Below are 17,348 nucleotides of genomic sequence, written 5' to 3'. Positions count from 1 at the left end.
CACCCACACGGATCCCAAAGCATGACTGGAACAGTGGGTTCCTCAAACATGAGGATAACAAAAGGAGCTATTCTTCTTCCTCAGTGAGGAGATTGTCAAGAAAGATGTGGGTGGGAGGCTCCTTCTCAGTACAAAGTTTGAGAATGTGCTATCCAATAGACCCTGTGATGTTTCAGCTCTCCAACCATGTAATCACCCTGAGACAGACACAAGGATATTCCTTTACCTGGCACATGCTCCAGCACAGGGTCACAGGACAGCCTATGTTCGTACCGTTGACAGTGATGTGGTGGTTCTTGCTGTACGCTTTTTCACCACACTTGGACTTTCACAGCTGTGGGTGGGCTTTGGTAGTGGAAAAAAATTCCGTGACATTCCCATCCATTATATCTGCTCTCACCTTGGACCCTCCAAGTCTCTGGCACTGCCACTCTTCCATGCCCTCACAGGATGTGACACGACATCACAGTTCATTGGATGTGGCAAAAAGACTGCCTGGGCATCTTGGCAAAGCACCCCAGGACTTACTGAAACACTGGTGGCCCTCACCCATGACCCCAAACTCTTAACCCTTGAGTCTTTGCACATGCAGAAGCTGGAACGATTAGTGGTAATCATGTACAGTAAGGGATGTGGTTTGGCCAATGTCAACGAAGCCAGGCACCGTCTTTTTACAAGTGGTACAAAAACGCTGGAGAACATACCACCCACTCAAGCAGCGCTGTTTGAGCACATAAAGAGGGCACTGCTTCAGGCAAGCTTTTATTGGAATCAAGCAACCTCAGTTTGCCAGGAAATCCTCGACTTCAGTGATTGGGGCTGGCAGAAAGATGACAATGGTATCTGGTTACCATACTGGACATCACTCGCAGATGCTAGTAAGGCATGTTCCATTCTCCTGCACTGTGGCTGTGAGAGATCTTGCACAGGAAACTGCAAATGCTGTAGGGCTGGAGTCCGCTGCACAGGGTTGTGCAAGTGTGAAGGTGGATGTGTGAACAATGACGATACCTAGATTAGAATCAATTAGATCTTGCAGTAGTGATGTTTTCTTTTAGTTCCTATGTGATTGGTGCTCAGCACCCTTGTAACACACTTGCGCGGTAGCATTTTCGCAAGTGCCCACATTTATGTTGTTCACATCAAACGGCAAAGGCCTCCAAAATTGAAATCAGTCTGTTCTGGTCTACATCTGGCCCAAATTAAGTGCTTGGAGACAAATCTGCCACATAGGGCCTGGAGTATTTCGGGAGTTGAACATTAAATGATTTAAATAAAACTTTGTGTTTACTTGGCTTAGTTTTGATCTCATTTGACGTTTTATATGCCATTGGGGGGTTATAATGACCAAGAATGTCAAAACAGAGGTCAAATTTGGAATCGTTGAGGTCAAAAACCTATAAAAAGTGAGTTCAAGTGAGTTCATTCATGATTCTACGACTTTTGGTTACGAAGTTGTGATACAATCATGTATCGGCTGGCAGCCATTTTGAATTTGGCCAACATGGCGGCCCGAGTGAGTGCTGGGCTTGGCGCTCTCCAAAAATGAAATAAGTATGTTCTGGTCTACATCTGAGCCAAATTTGGTACTTGTAGACAAATCTGCACAAAACCCTCCTCATAACTCCCTAAGGGCCTGGACTAGGGGGTAGCCGAGACGAGACAAGACAACACACTCCCAATTTACACACACACACACACACACACACACACACACACACACACACACACACACACACACACACACACACACGCACACACACACACAAAAAAAAGCTCCTGGATCTCGTACAAGAGTTTTTCTTAACGCAACATGTGAGGGAAACCACTAGAAAAAGAGGACTTGATGTACCTTCAGTGCTAGATCTAATATTTACTAGGCAAGAAAATGACATTGACAGTTTAATATATCACCCTCCACTCGGCAAAAGCGATCATGCAGTACTAAATTATAACTTCAGGATAGCATATGACATAGTAAACAGCAATGACAGTTACAAAAAGAGACTAAACTATAAAAAGGGAAATTATCAAGACCTAAAGAAGTATTTCTTAGAAGTTGATTGGGAAAATGAGCTTAGAGGACAAGATTTAAATGCTGTATATAAAAAATTTTGTGAATTTTATGAAATAGGAGTCCAGAAGTACATCCCACAGCACAAAGAAGCAAATAAGAAAATACAGAAATGGTTCAATACAGAATGTAAAAAATCTAAAGAAAGAAGAGATTTGTGGTGGAATAGATACAGAAGACACAATAATGAAAGGGCATATAATAATTACAAACAGGCAAGAAACGACTATACAAGAATAAGGAGGGAAGCCCAAAAACAGTTTGAGGAGGATATAATAAATAAAAGTAGTGATCAACCAAAGCTGTTTTACAGCTATATCAGAAGCAAATCCAAAGTAAAAGATATAATACAATCCATCACGGACGAGGGAATCACTTATACACAAGAGAAAGATATTTGTGAAGCACTAAATAAGAATTTCCAATTAGTTTTTACAGAAGAAAAAAAAAAAATTGAGAGGGAATATGTGGAACACGCATGTCCACACATACTACCAGATATACAAATAGCAGCAAAAGTAATACAAGAGGATTTAAGTAGATTAGACAGAGGAAAAGCAAGTGGTCCTGATGAAATTTCATGTTGGGTGTTACGAGAATGTGCAAAGGAGTTAAGTAAACCATTATTTTTAATTTTCAAGAAATCCTTGAGTCAAGGGAAACTACCTGATATTTGGAAAAAAAGCAAATATAGTCCCCTTATTCAAGAAAGGAAATAGACAAAATCCTCTCAACTACCGACCAGTATCACTGACCAGTGTTGTAAGCAAGGTATTAGAAAAACTTATAAGAAAAGCTTGGGTAAATCATCTAGAAGAACACAGTATGATAACAGAAAGACAGTTTGGTTTCAGAAAAGGAAAATCATGTGTTACTAATCTGTTGAGCTACTATGACAGAGTAACAAACACAATACAGGAAAGGGAAGGATGGGTGGACAGTATCTATTTAGATTTCAAGAAAGCTTTTGACACAGTACCACACCAAAGACTTTTATGGAAGCTGTACCATCAAGGAGGAATTCGAGGCAAACTGTTTTGTTGGATGCAAGACTTTCTCATAAAAAGAGAAATGAGGACAGTACTAAGAGGAAACTACTCATCATGGAAAGAAGTGACTAGTGGAGTACCACAGGGTTCGGTGCTGGCACCAATCATGTTTCTAGTGTACATAAATGATATAAACAGTAACACTGGAAATGAGAGCTATCTGAATATGTTTGCAGATGATGCAAAAATACAAAGGAGAATTACTAGCACAGACTCTTATAGGGAGCTACAAGAAGAATTAAATAAACTTCATGAATGGAGTAGTACATGGCAAATGGAATTCAATGTGGACAAGTGTCATGTAATCAAGTTTGGTAAAAGTGGAAAAAGACCTGATTGGGATTATAAGTTAGGAAATAAAACCCTATACACATCAGAAAGAAAGACCTAGGTGTGATTATCAATAACAGACTATCTCCGGCTGACCACATCAGCGAGAAGGTACGGAACATGTATACACTGCTTGCAAATATGAGAATAGCATTCACATACATAAATGAAGACATCCTAAGAAGGATAATAACATCATTCATTAGACCAACCCTGGAATATGCATCAATAGTCTGGAGTCCTCATCTCAAAAAGCATATAGACAAGATTGAAAAAGTTCAAAGGGCCGCTACAAGATGGATACCAAGCTTAAGGGACCTAAGCTACGAAGAAAGACTAAATAAACTGAATCTACCAACACTACAGGAGAGAAGGAAAAGAGGTGACATGATAATGCTATATAAGTGCATATCAGGAAAGGAGAAAATAGACATAAATGATTACTTAACATATGGAGAAGCATCAGCAAGAGGACACTGCAAAAAACTGCATAAGAAGAGAGGTGATAAAGACGTAAGGAAATTCAGTTTCCCAAACAGAGCAATTGATCAATGGAATGCACTACCGAATGAAATAGTGTGTGCCAAAACAATTCACAAATTTAAGGATATGCACGATAAATATGGTCTAAGACACGGGACAATACGAGCTTGACTCATTCCTGTAAAGATACAATTAGGTAAGAACAATTATGTAAGGTAAGAACACACACACACGCACACCGCTCACCGGCTCAGTGTTAATCTCTCGCTTAGCATTGCTAAGACTGGGGTTTGCACCTTGCTCGGGGTGCAAAAAGTTTCATTGACAAAGTGGATGGTCACTGTCCTCTTTGAGCAAAAGGATGGGTGTGTGCATGTGCTAAGGTCAAGGCTTTGCGCTTAGATCAGACTATATGAGCTCTCAGCTCTCTTCTGGGAGGGTAAAAACTGATGATCACAACTGTCATGTGATCCTGACCGACTTGATAAATTACACACTTACTCGTACCTTAGCCCCAAGTGGAGAAGGGACAGATCCTCACCACACCACATTGCATAAGGGTTAATTGCACACTGCAATCAGCGGCATCTGCAGCAGGGCCCACCATCAGACCTGGTTTGCCCCTGCCATATCATTATGAACCCATCCCCTTTCCCGCACCTGACCTAGTCAGCTGATAACACCAAATGCAGGAGAATATCCCCTCAGGGTCGCATCACCATTTGTTCATTCATTCACAATTTCTCTCCAGTTATCCCTGTCATGCACAGCCACTCTTCCATGCTCTACAGACATCCCTCTCGCATCTAATGCTCTTTTCACACTGTCCATCCATCCTATTCATGGTCTTCCTCTCAGCCTTACACCTCTCACATGCGATCCATTTATCTTTTACACCAATTGCTCTTCATTCATTCTCTCCATATGCCCAAACCATGGCAACACTCTCTGTTCAACTCGTTCAGCCATCTCCCACATAACTCCAGTTCTCCTTCGCACTTCATCATTTCGTACTCGATCCATTTGCGTCACCCCACACATTCTCCTCAGACACCTCATCTCCATTGTATTCAAACTTTTCCACTCTGCTACACCCATATTCCATGTTTCGGCCCCCTATAATGCAGTCAGTACCACTACACCCTCATACAGCCTTCTCTTTACATCCATTCTAAGTGAACGACATCTAAACATTTTTTTAATTCCTCCCAGCACCTTTCCTATTTCATTCATTCTAGACTGTAGCATGAATGTAGGAGTAGACTGTAGCACCAGTCGAGCAGGGCAGTACTCCCGAGGTGGATGGAATGCAGATGACAGGGAGTGCTGGAGCTCCCGTTTCATCAGCCCTCAGGACTAGTTCCTGACCATCCCCCTTTGCTGAACTTTTTCAGTGTCTCAGTTACACAGAGAGTAGGCCAGCATGCTCTCTAATACAAATTTCTCTAACTATATACACCAAACTACATGCACAGTACACACTACACTTCCTTTTCCAAAATTCAAAAAAAAAAAATAATCATGGCGTCTTAACACTCAGCCTCGGAGTCCCCGGGGGGGGGACCATAAATGCCTCCACCTTCCGCCCCTCTCCCGGTGACGACTTGAGCTGCCTGGAACCACTGTCTGACTCACTTCTTCTTCATTTCTGCAACATTCGCGGCCTTTCCTCTAACTTTTGCTCTGTTGAGCACCACCTCTCCTCCTCTAAACCTCACCTTCTCTTTCTGACTGAGACTCAGCTGTCTGAGGCAACTGACAGCAAACCCTTTTCTGTATCCTCCTACTTTCTCTACACTCATTTCAAAGCCAAAGGTGGCTGTTGTGTATATATACGCAACGACTTATCTTGCTCTCGTGTTCCTGAACTCGATTCTTCTGAATTCTCTACACTCTGGCTTCGGCTTTCCTGTCATTCTCTGACTAAATATATCTGTGCTCTTTACTTATCCCCTAATTCTACTGACTATCAAAAATTCTTCGACTATCTTACTTCTACGATGGAACACATTCTATCCATTTCTCCTTTCTCTGAAATCTCCATTTTAGGAGATTTCAATGTTCACCACCACCTTTGGCTCTCCTCTCCTTTCACTGATCCACCTGGTGAACAAGCCTACATCTTTTCTATCCTTAATGACCTAGAGCAGCTTGTACAGCACCCTACCCGTATCCCAGACCGCCTTGGAGAGAGCTCCAACATACTTGACCTCTTCCTTACAACTAATCCTTCTGCTTACACTGTTAATCTTTTCTCTCCGTTGGGCTCCTCTAATCACAATCTTATCACCTTAACCTGTCCTATCACTCCAGTACGGTCTGTGGACCCTCCAGGGAAACGTCGTCTGTGGCATTTTGGAGCTGTGGATTGGGAGGCCCTCAGGCAGTACTTCTTTGATTTTCCCTGGAATGATTATTGCTTCCATGGCCGGGAGCCATCTGAGTGTGCCTTGCGCATTACTGAGGTTATTCTCTCGGGCATGGAAGCATACATTCCTTTCTCATATCCTTTGTCTAACGCAAGAAAACCTTGGTTTAATCACACTTGTTCTAATGCTGTCCACAACAAGGAGAGGGCCTACAAAAGGTACCGGAGCCAACCCACCCCTGAATCACATCATCTTTACATTTCTGCCCGGAATCATGCTAAGTCTGTTCTTTGTTCTGCTAAAAATAATTTCATCCATACTAAATGCTTTCAGCTCTCCAACTCGAATTCTTCCCGCTCCTTCTGGCACCTTGCCAAAAACCTTTCTAACAACTTTACCTCATCATCCTTCCCTCCTCTTTTCTACTCTGATGGTTCTGTAGCTATTTCTTCTACTGATAAAGCAGATCTCTTCGCACAGACTTTCTCCTCCAATTCTACCTTAGACGATTCCAGTGCTGTTCCTCCATCACTTTCCCCCTCTGACTTCCTCATGGCTGACATTAAAATTTCTTCAGCTGATGTATTTTCTGCCATCACTGGCCTCAGTACTAACAAGGCATATGGACCTGATGGAGTCCCTCGTGTTGTTCTCAAGAACTGTGCTTCTGTGCTTACACCCTGCCTAGGCAAACTCTTTCGCTTTTGTCTGTCAACTTGTACCTTTCCTTCTTGCTGGAAGTTTGCTCTCATTCAGCCAGTCCCAAAGAAGGGTGACCACTCCCAACCCTCCAACTATCGTCCAATTGCTTTAACATCCTGTATTTCAAAAGTTTTTGAGTCAATTCTCAATAGAAAAATTTTAAGGCATCTTTCCTATCACAACCTTCTTTCTGATCGTCAGTACGGGTTCCGTCAGGGACGCTCCACTGGCGATTTTCTCACCTACCTTTCAGACTCCTGGTCATCCTCCTTTCGGGACTTTGGCAAAAGCTTTGCCATTGCACTTGACATCTCTAAGGCTTTTGATCGAGTCTGGCATAAATCTTTAATTTCCAAACTGCCCTCTTACGGTTTCTATCCTTGTATCTGTGCCTTCATCACTAGCTTCCTTTCTGGTCGTTCTATAGCCGCTGTTGTAGACGGCCATCGTTCTTCTCCTAGATCTATCAACAGTGGTGTTCCTCAGGGCTCTGTCCTATCACCAACTCTCTTCCTTTTATTCATCAATGACCTAAGCTGTACATTTAACCCTATCCACTCATACGCTGATGACTCCACCCTTCACCTTTCCATTCGGTTCCCGCAACGCCCATCTCAGCAGTTACTTCAACAAACAAGGGATGAGGCTATGGCACACCTAATGTCTGACTTGGCTCGTATCTCTGACTGGGGTAAAAATAATCTGGTTGTTTTTAATGCATCTAAGACTCAGTTCTTACACCTATCTTCCACAGGTATACCCACTAATGTTTAATAATATTCAGCTTAATCCTGCATCATCCTTGAACATGCTTGGAGTTTCATTTACTCGGGACTTGTCTTGGAAAGATCATATTACATCTCTTGTAAGATCTACTTCCAAAAGATTAGGTGTGCTAAGCCAACTCCATTCTTTTTTTACCCCTGCTCAATTGTTGACTCTATACAGGGGTTTTATCCACCCCTGTGTGGAGTACAACTCTCATGTGTGAGGAGGCTCCCCACATACAGCTCTTCTCAATAGGGTGGAGTCAAAGGCTTTTCGTCTCATTAACTCTCCTCCTCTCACTGACTCCCTTCAACCTCTGTCTCTTCACCGCACTGTTGCATCTTTATCTCTTTTCTATCACTATTTTAATGGTCACTGCTCCTCTGAACTGTTTGCATGCATTCCTCCACCTCTACAACGGGCGCGTAGCACCCATCTAGCAGCAAACTCTTATCCCTTTTCTGTCCAACTCTCTAATGCAAGAGATAACCGTTACTCACAGTCCTTCATTTATGCAACAGGTCAACTCTGGAACTGTCTCCCTCTGTCTGTATTTCCTGCTGCCTATGAACTCCAGTCTTTCAAACGCAGTGTGTCCAGGCATCTCAAAATGATCGGATCTTGAATTTGGCTTTCTGTTATTGCGGGCTCTTGGCCTTTGGTTCCTTCTTCCTCCCATAAAAAAAAAATTCACCTCAACATCTATTCTTCCATCCACAGCAACATGTGACCCTAAATACTTAAAACACTGCACCTTCCCAAGTAACTCACCATTCAGAACTACATGCATCCTCCTACCATCTACCAGTCTTGTATACTTTATCATTTTACTCATATTCTCATTATACTCTCAGTTTCCTCTTTTCACACACTCTTCCAAACTCCTCTACCAACTGTCTCACTCTCTCCTCTGAGTCAGCCACCATTGCAGTATCATCCACAAACAGCAGCTGATTCATATTCCACTCTCTACCATCAACATTCACCAGACTCAAAGCTCCACCTAACACTCTTGCATTCACCTCCCTTCCAACACCATCCATATAAATGTTAAACAACCAAGGTGACAGCACTCATCCCTGCTGCAGCCCCACTCTCATGGGAAACCAATCACTCATACTATTTCCCACTCTTACACATGCTCTGCAGTTTATATAAAAACTTTTCAATCCTTTTAACAACCTACCGTCATGTTCATACAATCTCAAAACAGTCCACAAAGCCTCCCTATCAATCTCTCTCTCTCTCTCTCTCTCTCTCTCTCTCTCTCTATATATATATATATATATATATATATATATATATATATATATATATATATATATATCATCATCATCATCATCATCATCATCATCATTATCCGGACCTCCTTTCCCATCCAAGGGCAGGGTGAGGAATAGCAATGTCCAGACAGCCCAGACTTGCCCAATCCAATGGCCCATGCTTCCATTCACTCATCATTCAAGCCCCAGGAATCCTGGCTGTATCGGATATCCCAAAAACATTCACCACATTCTGTAGCATCACATAAAGGTATCTGATTGAGTCAATCCGAATGCTGCCACATTAAAAAGGGTGCCAAAATCCCTGATCATGCATGTTTCCTCACAACATTCATCCAGCCAGCTCGATCTCTTGTCAGTTCCCTAGCTTCACCAACTTCCATACCTCTCTTCCTCACACACTCATCCACCCTAGCTCTCAACCTTCTCCTTGGCCTACCTCGCCTCCTCCCTCCTTCAGATTCACTCAGATATACCTTTTTCACCACTCTGTTGTTATCCATTCTGTCCACATAACCATACCATCTCATTACACTCTCATCGATTCTGGTGTCCACCGACTTCCTCGTTCCACACCTTTCGGGAATCACATTATTTCATATCCTATCCACTCTCTGTACTCCACATACATTCCTCAAGTCCCATCTCCATTGCTCTTACTCTTGACTTTTCATTTTCATGCCCCACCTTAGTCTCACATCCATATGTTAAAGTTGGCACCAACACCCCCTCATGTAAGTCTCGTGCAGCTGCAACACTCAAGCCTGGTCCTTAACAAGGTCTTCATTGCACCAGTTACTTTTCATCCTTGTGTCACTCTACTCTGAACTTCTTTTGTACCACATTTTCCTCTCTTTTCTATCACTGTACCCAAGTGTATATATATATATATATATATATATATATATATATATATATATATATATATATATATATATATATATATATATATATATATAAACTGAAGAATCAGAATTCTTTTATTCCCCGAACTGCATCTCTCTGGAACTCACTTCCCCAGAGTTGTTTCCTCCCAAACTTCAACCTATAGCTGTTCAAGTCCAATTGTTACAGATTTTTTATGAATGGAGGACGCCAGTAATCTGGTGCATGGGTTATTTTTTTATTCACTTGTTTTTCTTTCCTCTGTCCAGTTATTTAAAAAAAATATGGTTCACCCAGAGTGGCACTACGCAAACAAGAAACCCCAACCATCCCTCAGGTGCAGCTCACATGGCCCCCATCCGACTGGAGCGCCGTAACTCACTGAACCACAGGGCGTAATTTGGTTATATGATTACCACCCAGCGTAGGAATTTATTTCCTGGGATAGAAAACTACTTTACCCTTCATCCAGTGTAAAGTCACCGAGAGAGAGACAGAGACAGAGACAGACAGACAGACAGATAAAGTGGGGAGGCAGTTAGTACAACACTGAGTGGATGATGGGCACCCCACCTACCACCACATATATATATAGAGAGAGAGGCAGAGACAGAGACAGACAGACAGACAGATAGATATTGATAGATAGATCGATCGATCGATCGATAGATAGATATAATCAAATCTTCTACGTGTCCGTCTGTATATCCATCTGTCTCCCTTCTCTTTATCCATCAGTGAGTCTGTCTGTCTCTTGAATCAGAGTACAGTACAGGATTTTTCTTTTCTTTTTTCTCTCCCGTACAGTTATGGAGGACGAATTTCAAGTGTTGGCCACGGATTACGAAAGCTTCTCGTTGGAGTACAAGTGTGACCCCAATGGACTGCTGGAGAAGAGCGGTAAGCTGCCCGTCTCACCAGCACATTCATTCATTAGCTTGTTTACTTGCATACCACCTCAACCTCCTGCACACACTTACACATTCATACACTCACTTCCTCATTTGCACACTGGCTTACACACTCACAAACTCATTTGTACGCTCTTTCACACACCTGTACGTTCTTCCATCCCCTGGTTGACGGCACATTAGCCCACTTAGACCACTTGCCCAGTCACTCATAGGTACAGCCGCGTTCCTGATTCCCTGAGACACCTGTGATGGAGAGTGACTGGGCCACTCTACCCTTACTGGACGGCAGGTAGCTGAGTCAGCCTGCCCGGCCAACAAACACGGTGAAGCTGAGAATGGATCCGCTTTTGTCAAATGAAAGGTCATGAAAGAGTTGGGTGGGATTAAACATTAATAATGGCCAATATTACTGCATAGGATTATAAAATACGAAATAAGTGTACCGAAATAATTTCACTTACTACTTATTACATATAGCTTGAAAGATGAAAAAAATTTTGGTTTGTTGTCCGCCATTCAACTCCCCAACATTTTCCAGCCTTAGTGTGAATAATGCATAAGCGCAGAAGCAATTGCTTATGCATTATTCACACTAAGGTTGGAAAGTGTTGGGGAGTTGAATGGCGGACAACAAACCACATATTTTTTTCATCTTTCGAGCCATATGTAATTAATAAGTGAAATTATTTCGGTACACTTATTTCGTATTTTATAATCCTATGCAGTAATCTATCTATTCATACCCCTAGGCTGCTTCCCCCAAGGAAAGGGAGGTAGCCGAGACAGGACGACACACTCCCCATTTACTCATCCATTCAAACACATTCATTCGCATCTTAGCCCCAAAGGGAAGAAGGGACAGATCCTCACCTCACCACACCGCACGAGGGTCAACTGTGCAATGCAATCAGTGACATCCGCAGCAGGGCCTGACAGCAGAGCTGGTTTACCTCTGCCACATCATAATAGACCCATCCCCTTACCCGCACCTGACCTGATTAGCCGATCAGACCAAATGCGGGGGAATATCCCTGTCACGGGGTTTTTATATTATCACGGTATTTTTTGAAATAAATGGTTAAATGTTATTTAAATTGATATTAATATTCAATAATATTGAAGAGCAGAGACAATGATTGTCTTGCTACATCAAGCAACGATTACTTTACGCTGACTTGCTAAGATTCTCAAGAGCGAGAATTTATAAACTTTCTCAACAGTACACAGCAGAGACTAATTACTCACAATTGCTGAATTACTGTACTGTTAGCCTCTGGAGAAAGTTACATCACCCCTGACAATAAATAACTAATACTAATAATAATAACATCAGGTTCTTGCTGATGCATTAACTCCTGACACAACGGATTTTAAGTTAATACAACAAGACTGGTCTAAGTACCAGTTATGAAAGCAAAAGTTTATGCAAGCTAGGAGCTATATGGAAAATAAGCTTAATTATGGAGAAATGAAACAAGAGTTGACTTACATTAAGCTCAAGAAAGGAACTGTTAAATTTATTAATCACAAAAAATAAACTTAACGTTACATTTCAAATCAAATCAATGAGACGCACTCACTCACTCACACAAAAGCTAAATACTTACGCCTAGGAAAAAACACCTTAACTAAGCTCTTAAAACTACAAAATACACAAAAGAAATACCAGTCGATGAATACTATGTATCACCCGAGGGGTGGGGGGTGGGAGTACTGGGATTAACTGTACTAGTGGAGCTTGGGGTGCTAGCTGACCTCTCCACTTCTGAGCACAGAACCTTTCTCCGTCACAGCAAACACCAGACTGAATTCAAATACATTGTATGGGCAGGACGCAAGGCGTGGCTAACGGTTGAGGGAAGCAGAGGCGAACGATAAAGAAACAATTGTATCGCTCAGTAGAGCACTTAGTGACGTGCATTAAATCGGTCACTTTTGAAAGTGACGAATGTTTTGAAAAGTATACTCCGAAAGGGAGGGAGAAACGGTTAGCTGAGCGATACACAGTGAGTTTTCCACTAATAGTTCGTGGCTTCTCACAAAAGGGAAATGTCGCAAATTGATTCGTGACATTACGCCCTTACAAAGTTAAATTTTTTCCTTATGGGAAAAAATTTGTGGATATATATATATATGTACACATCCTAAGTCATTCGCACAAGATTCACACTGTGGTGTGTGTGCTATCCTGCTACAGGAGAAAGTCGCAGTCGCCAGTGAGCGGAAAAAAACCTCGTATTTACGTTAATAGAAGCAAGCTTGAGGGAAAAACTCCGTGACGACGGTGAAAATCCTGTACTCAGGTCAAACTGAGCGAAAATTCGCTACATTTACACTGACAACTAATTGTTGTGTAGCGTGGTGTATGTAATACACGGTGTAGGTGTGACAGTTGTAGTGTAACTGTACCTACGTGTAAAATGACACAGTAAATAATAATATGGCGACGACGAAGGCAGAGGAGAAGAGGCGGCAGCGTGCGGCAGACGATCAGCTGGCCCGCACAGCAAAACTGCTACACCTATTGCTGAACCTGCAAAACCAATTAAGGTGGAGCATCAAAAGTGTCAATGAGACAAAATTTTATCATGTTACAATTACTCTCTCTGCCTAGCAGTCAGTGCTACCACGTACATTCAAGGTCGCCATTAATTATAGCACACAATTATGTCAGCAAGTTGAGAATCCTTGTGCAAACTCGGGTCTTCCATAGCCTCGAACCGCACACGGGTCCTCAACCTGTGCCATAACCTACAGTTCTTATATTAGTATCGGGGAGCTGAGAATCCTTGTGCAAACTTGGGTCTTCCATAGCCTCAAGTCGCCACTGCGGAGTTCTCTCTCGAACTTCCCCCTTAACCTACAGTACTTCTATTAGTACCGGGAAGCTGAGAATCCTTGTGCAAACTTGGGTCTTCCATAGCCTCAAGTCGCCTCTGCGGAGTTCTCTCTCGAACTTCCCCCTTAACCTACAGTACTTATATTAGTATCGGGGAGCTGAGAATCCTTATGCAAACTTGGGTCTTCCATAGCTTCAAGTCGCCACTGCGGAGTTCTCTCTCGAACTTCCCCCTTAACCTACAGTACTTATATTAGTACCGGGAAGCTGAGAATCCTTGTGCAAACTTGGGTCTTCCATAGCCTCAAGTCACCTCTCAACTTCCCCCTTAACTTACGGTACATAATATGTATGTACAGGCCCTGGACATAATGTGTCCTGTGGGGCCAATGGGCGAGACGTCAGGTCTGCACCCACTTCACCACTACCCTGTCTCTCAACTGACTCGGAGATTACAGGTGTGATTACAAATGGCACAGGAAGGGCATGTCCCTGATTAGTGGTGATACTTTGACACACACTACAGGAACGGACAAAACTATCTATGTCCCGTCCCATCCCTGGCCAGAAAAAGTCAGCTCGGATACGGCCCTGGGTCTTCCTTTTGCCCAGGTGACCTCCTGAGGCTGAACAATGACCCCATTGTAACACTGCTAGGCGGTACTTGGCTGGAACGACAAACTGCAGTCGAACCTCGCCCTCGGGTGTTCGTGACTCACAGTAGAGCCGTCCTTGTTTACAAAGGAACTTGGCTCGACCTCCCCATGAATACTTTATCACTCGACCCTTTTGTTTGTTCTGCACGGTAGCAAGTGTCAGGTCAGAATGTTGTTCTTGCACAACAAGTTGACTACACATCAGATCTTGCGGCGATTCAATGATCACTGGGGTGACAGTCTGGAGCCTCAGTCATGGCTCGTGTTACCGCAGCAGCCGAAGTCTGAGTAGCGTCATCGGAGCAACTATCCTTGACTCCAATAATATTGCCTACTATAAGGTCAAATAGAGGCTCTGGCATGACAACTGCGAGTGTCGTACCAGTAAAAAATGGAGATGCCACCTGGATACATGCCTCAGGGAACAATCTCACTGATCCATCAATAAGCTTTGCATGGATCTGTCGACCTGTATACTGCTCAGGCCGAACTAAACTCTGCTTAACAGAGCAACCTGAGGAACCATTGTCTCTCAGGACCTTCACAGGAATGTCTCCCACAAACCCTGGCTGAACAAGGAAGGTACTGTCACCTGTGGGAGGGCCTGTGGAGGAAGCAGCTAGCCACTCATGAGGCTGCTGAATTGATGTGGCAAACATTGTGCCTTGTGGATTATATTGGGAAGATGGAACATTGGCCATCTGTGGAGGGGGGTTCACTGTCACTGTGGGACCAGTGAACTGTGGGGAAGTACCCACACTGGTAGGGACGTGACCACCAGGCTGCTGCTGAGGAATGAAGGCTGCATTCGCTTCCTGCCTCTTTTGAGCTGGTGATGAAAAAGTTTGCCCCGACGGCCGGTTGCGTGGCTGATACTGCTGCTGATTAGGGTACTTGTTGTACCCCTTCCACTCAGGTTTCTGAGTGTTTTGCCCCTGGTCCTTCCACTGCGGTTTTGGACCTTGGCCATTACTCTGAGAACGGCCTTGGTGCTGGGATTCAGTCTGAGACGGCTTCCCAGACTTGGCATTATCTTTTCTGCTCCAGGTGTTTTGCTTACGAGCTTGATACCCGTATGCAGTAAAGAATGCATCAGCCTTCTCTGCCATTTGGCTGGCATCTTTCACCTGGCAGATCTTAAGCTGTGCTATGAGCTCAGCAGGCCACGACCTCTCTAGCTGTGTACGCAGCATAAGGTCAATTATCCCCTCACGCGTGGAAGGAGTTTCATCTTTCTCCATCCACTCATTTAAGTAAGCTGTGAGACGATCAAGGAACTGAACAGCTGTCTCCTTGTCTTGGAGACGAGCTTGCATGAACTGAACTTTGGTGTCGTCTACTGTGAGACCATACGCCTTAATGAGTGCAGCTTTCATCATCTCATATGTGAGATTGTCTCCACGAATTCTGTGGAGAATATCGAGGGCAGGGCCCTCAAATAGGCTAAGAAACTGAAGCCGCTTAGCTCCCTCATCCAGTTGATATAAGTCTGCCATGTCCTTAAAACGAGCTATGTACGGCTCGATTCGCTCGCTTTCCTTGTATGAAGGAAGCTTGATGCGTGGGGTCGCCAGGACATGTGCAGGGAGAACGCTCATGGAGCTTGGACCAACTGCACCAGACGTGTCTGAAGCCAAGGAATCTCGCTTGAGCTTCAGCACTTCAAGTTCATGTTCTCGTTCTTTGTCTCGTTGTTCACGCTCGTATTCGCGCTGTTCTCGCTCGTGGTCGCGCTGTTCTCGCTCGTGTTCGCGCTGTTCTCGCTCTTTTTCTAACTCGAGCTCGCGTTGTTTCCGCTCGTGTTCGCGCTGTTCTCGCTCTTTTTCTAACTCGAGCTCGCGTTGTTTCTGCTCGTGTTCGCGCTGTTTCTCACGCTGCTCTTGTTCATATGCACGCTCTCTTTCACGTTCCTCACGCTGTTCTCGCTCGTATTCGCGCTGAATCCTACGCTCTTCACGAGCATCTTTCTCACGTTCTTGCTCGTAATTGAACCGTGAGAGAACGTAACTCTGTATTTTCTCTGGGTCTGTGAGACCCATATCTTTGGCTTCCTGTACAAATACAGCGGTAGCCATGGCGCTAATTTATCAAGCAACCCGAAATTGAGCACTGACTTCTTAGCGACGAATACTAATAAACACAAGTAAAGAATACAGACACAAGCTAGTGGTGACCAGTCTTATCTAGTTAACTGGCAAAGAATAAATAAAAAATGTAAATGACTGGGAAGACTCAATAATAACACAATGGGTACGCCGACTTCCCAGGAGCGAATAAAATCGTCTGGCGTTACCAAGAATAAACTAGAGTTAAGTACTCTATTGATTAATAAAGCAAAAAACTCACTTGCTAAATTAACGGTAAACACCAGTAAACTTGTGCCTATAAACTTTAATGATAATTACCTAAATATGAATGAGTGAGCACTATCTCGTGAATAGCTTTAGAGCTAGGAGTTAATATCCTGGAATGAGGTCGCCAATTGTCACGGGGGTTTTTATATTATCACGGTATTTTTTGAAATAAATGGTTAAATGTTATTTAAATTGATATTAATATTCAATAATATTGAAGAGCAGAGACAATGATTGTCTTGCTACATCAAGCAACGATTACTTTACGCTGACTTGCTAAGATTCTCAAGAACGAGAATTTATAAACTTTCTCAACAGTACACAGCAGAGGCTAATTACTCACAATTGCTGAATTACTGTACTGTTAGCCTCTGGAGAAAGTTACATCACCCCTGACAATAAAATACTAATACTAATAATAATAACATCAGGTTCTTGCTGATGCATTAACTCCTGACACAACGGATTTTAAGTTAATACAACAAGACTGGTCTAAGTACCAGTTATGAAAGCAAAAGTTTATGCAAGCTAGGAGCTATATGGAAAATAAGCTTAATTATGGAGAAATGAAACAAGAGTTGACTTACATTAAGCTCAAGAAAGGAACTGTTAAATTTATTAATCACAAAAAATAAACTTAAC

The 17,348-nt window shown here is 43.1% G+C and overlaps 1 protein-coding gene across 1 annotated transcript in view; it reads left to right on the top strand.

Moving 5' to 3' along the window:
• LOC145407067 (apolipoprotein D-like) overlaps positions 1-17,348 on the top strand; it is a 146,103-nt gene that overhangs the window by 88,850 nt on the left and 39,905 nt on the right. Inside the window, exon 4 of the mRNA XM_080278090.1 lies at positions 10,751-10,843. Within this exon, the coding sequence (XP_080134216.1) occupies positions 10,751-10,843 (93 nt within the window). The remainder of the gene's footprint in view (positions 1-10,750; positions 10,844-17,348) is intronic.

Source organism: Coenobita brevimanus, chromosome 72 (assembly GCF_032717465.1).
Source record: "Coenobita brevimanus isolate Jiangsu-jjx chromosome 72, ASM3271746v2, whole genome shotgun sequence".
Classification (NCBI taxonomy): domain Eukaryota; kingdom Metazoa; phylum Arthropoda; class Malacostraca; order Decapoda; family Coenobitidae; genus Coenobita; species Coenobita brevimanus.
Note: the sequence above shows the minus strand (reverse complement) of the source record. Positions and strands in the feature narration are given on the sequence as shown.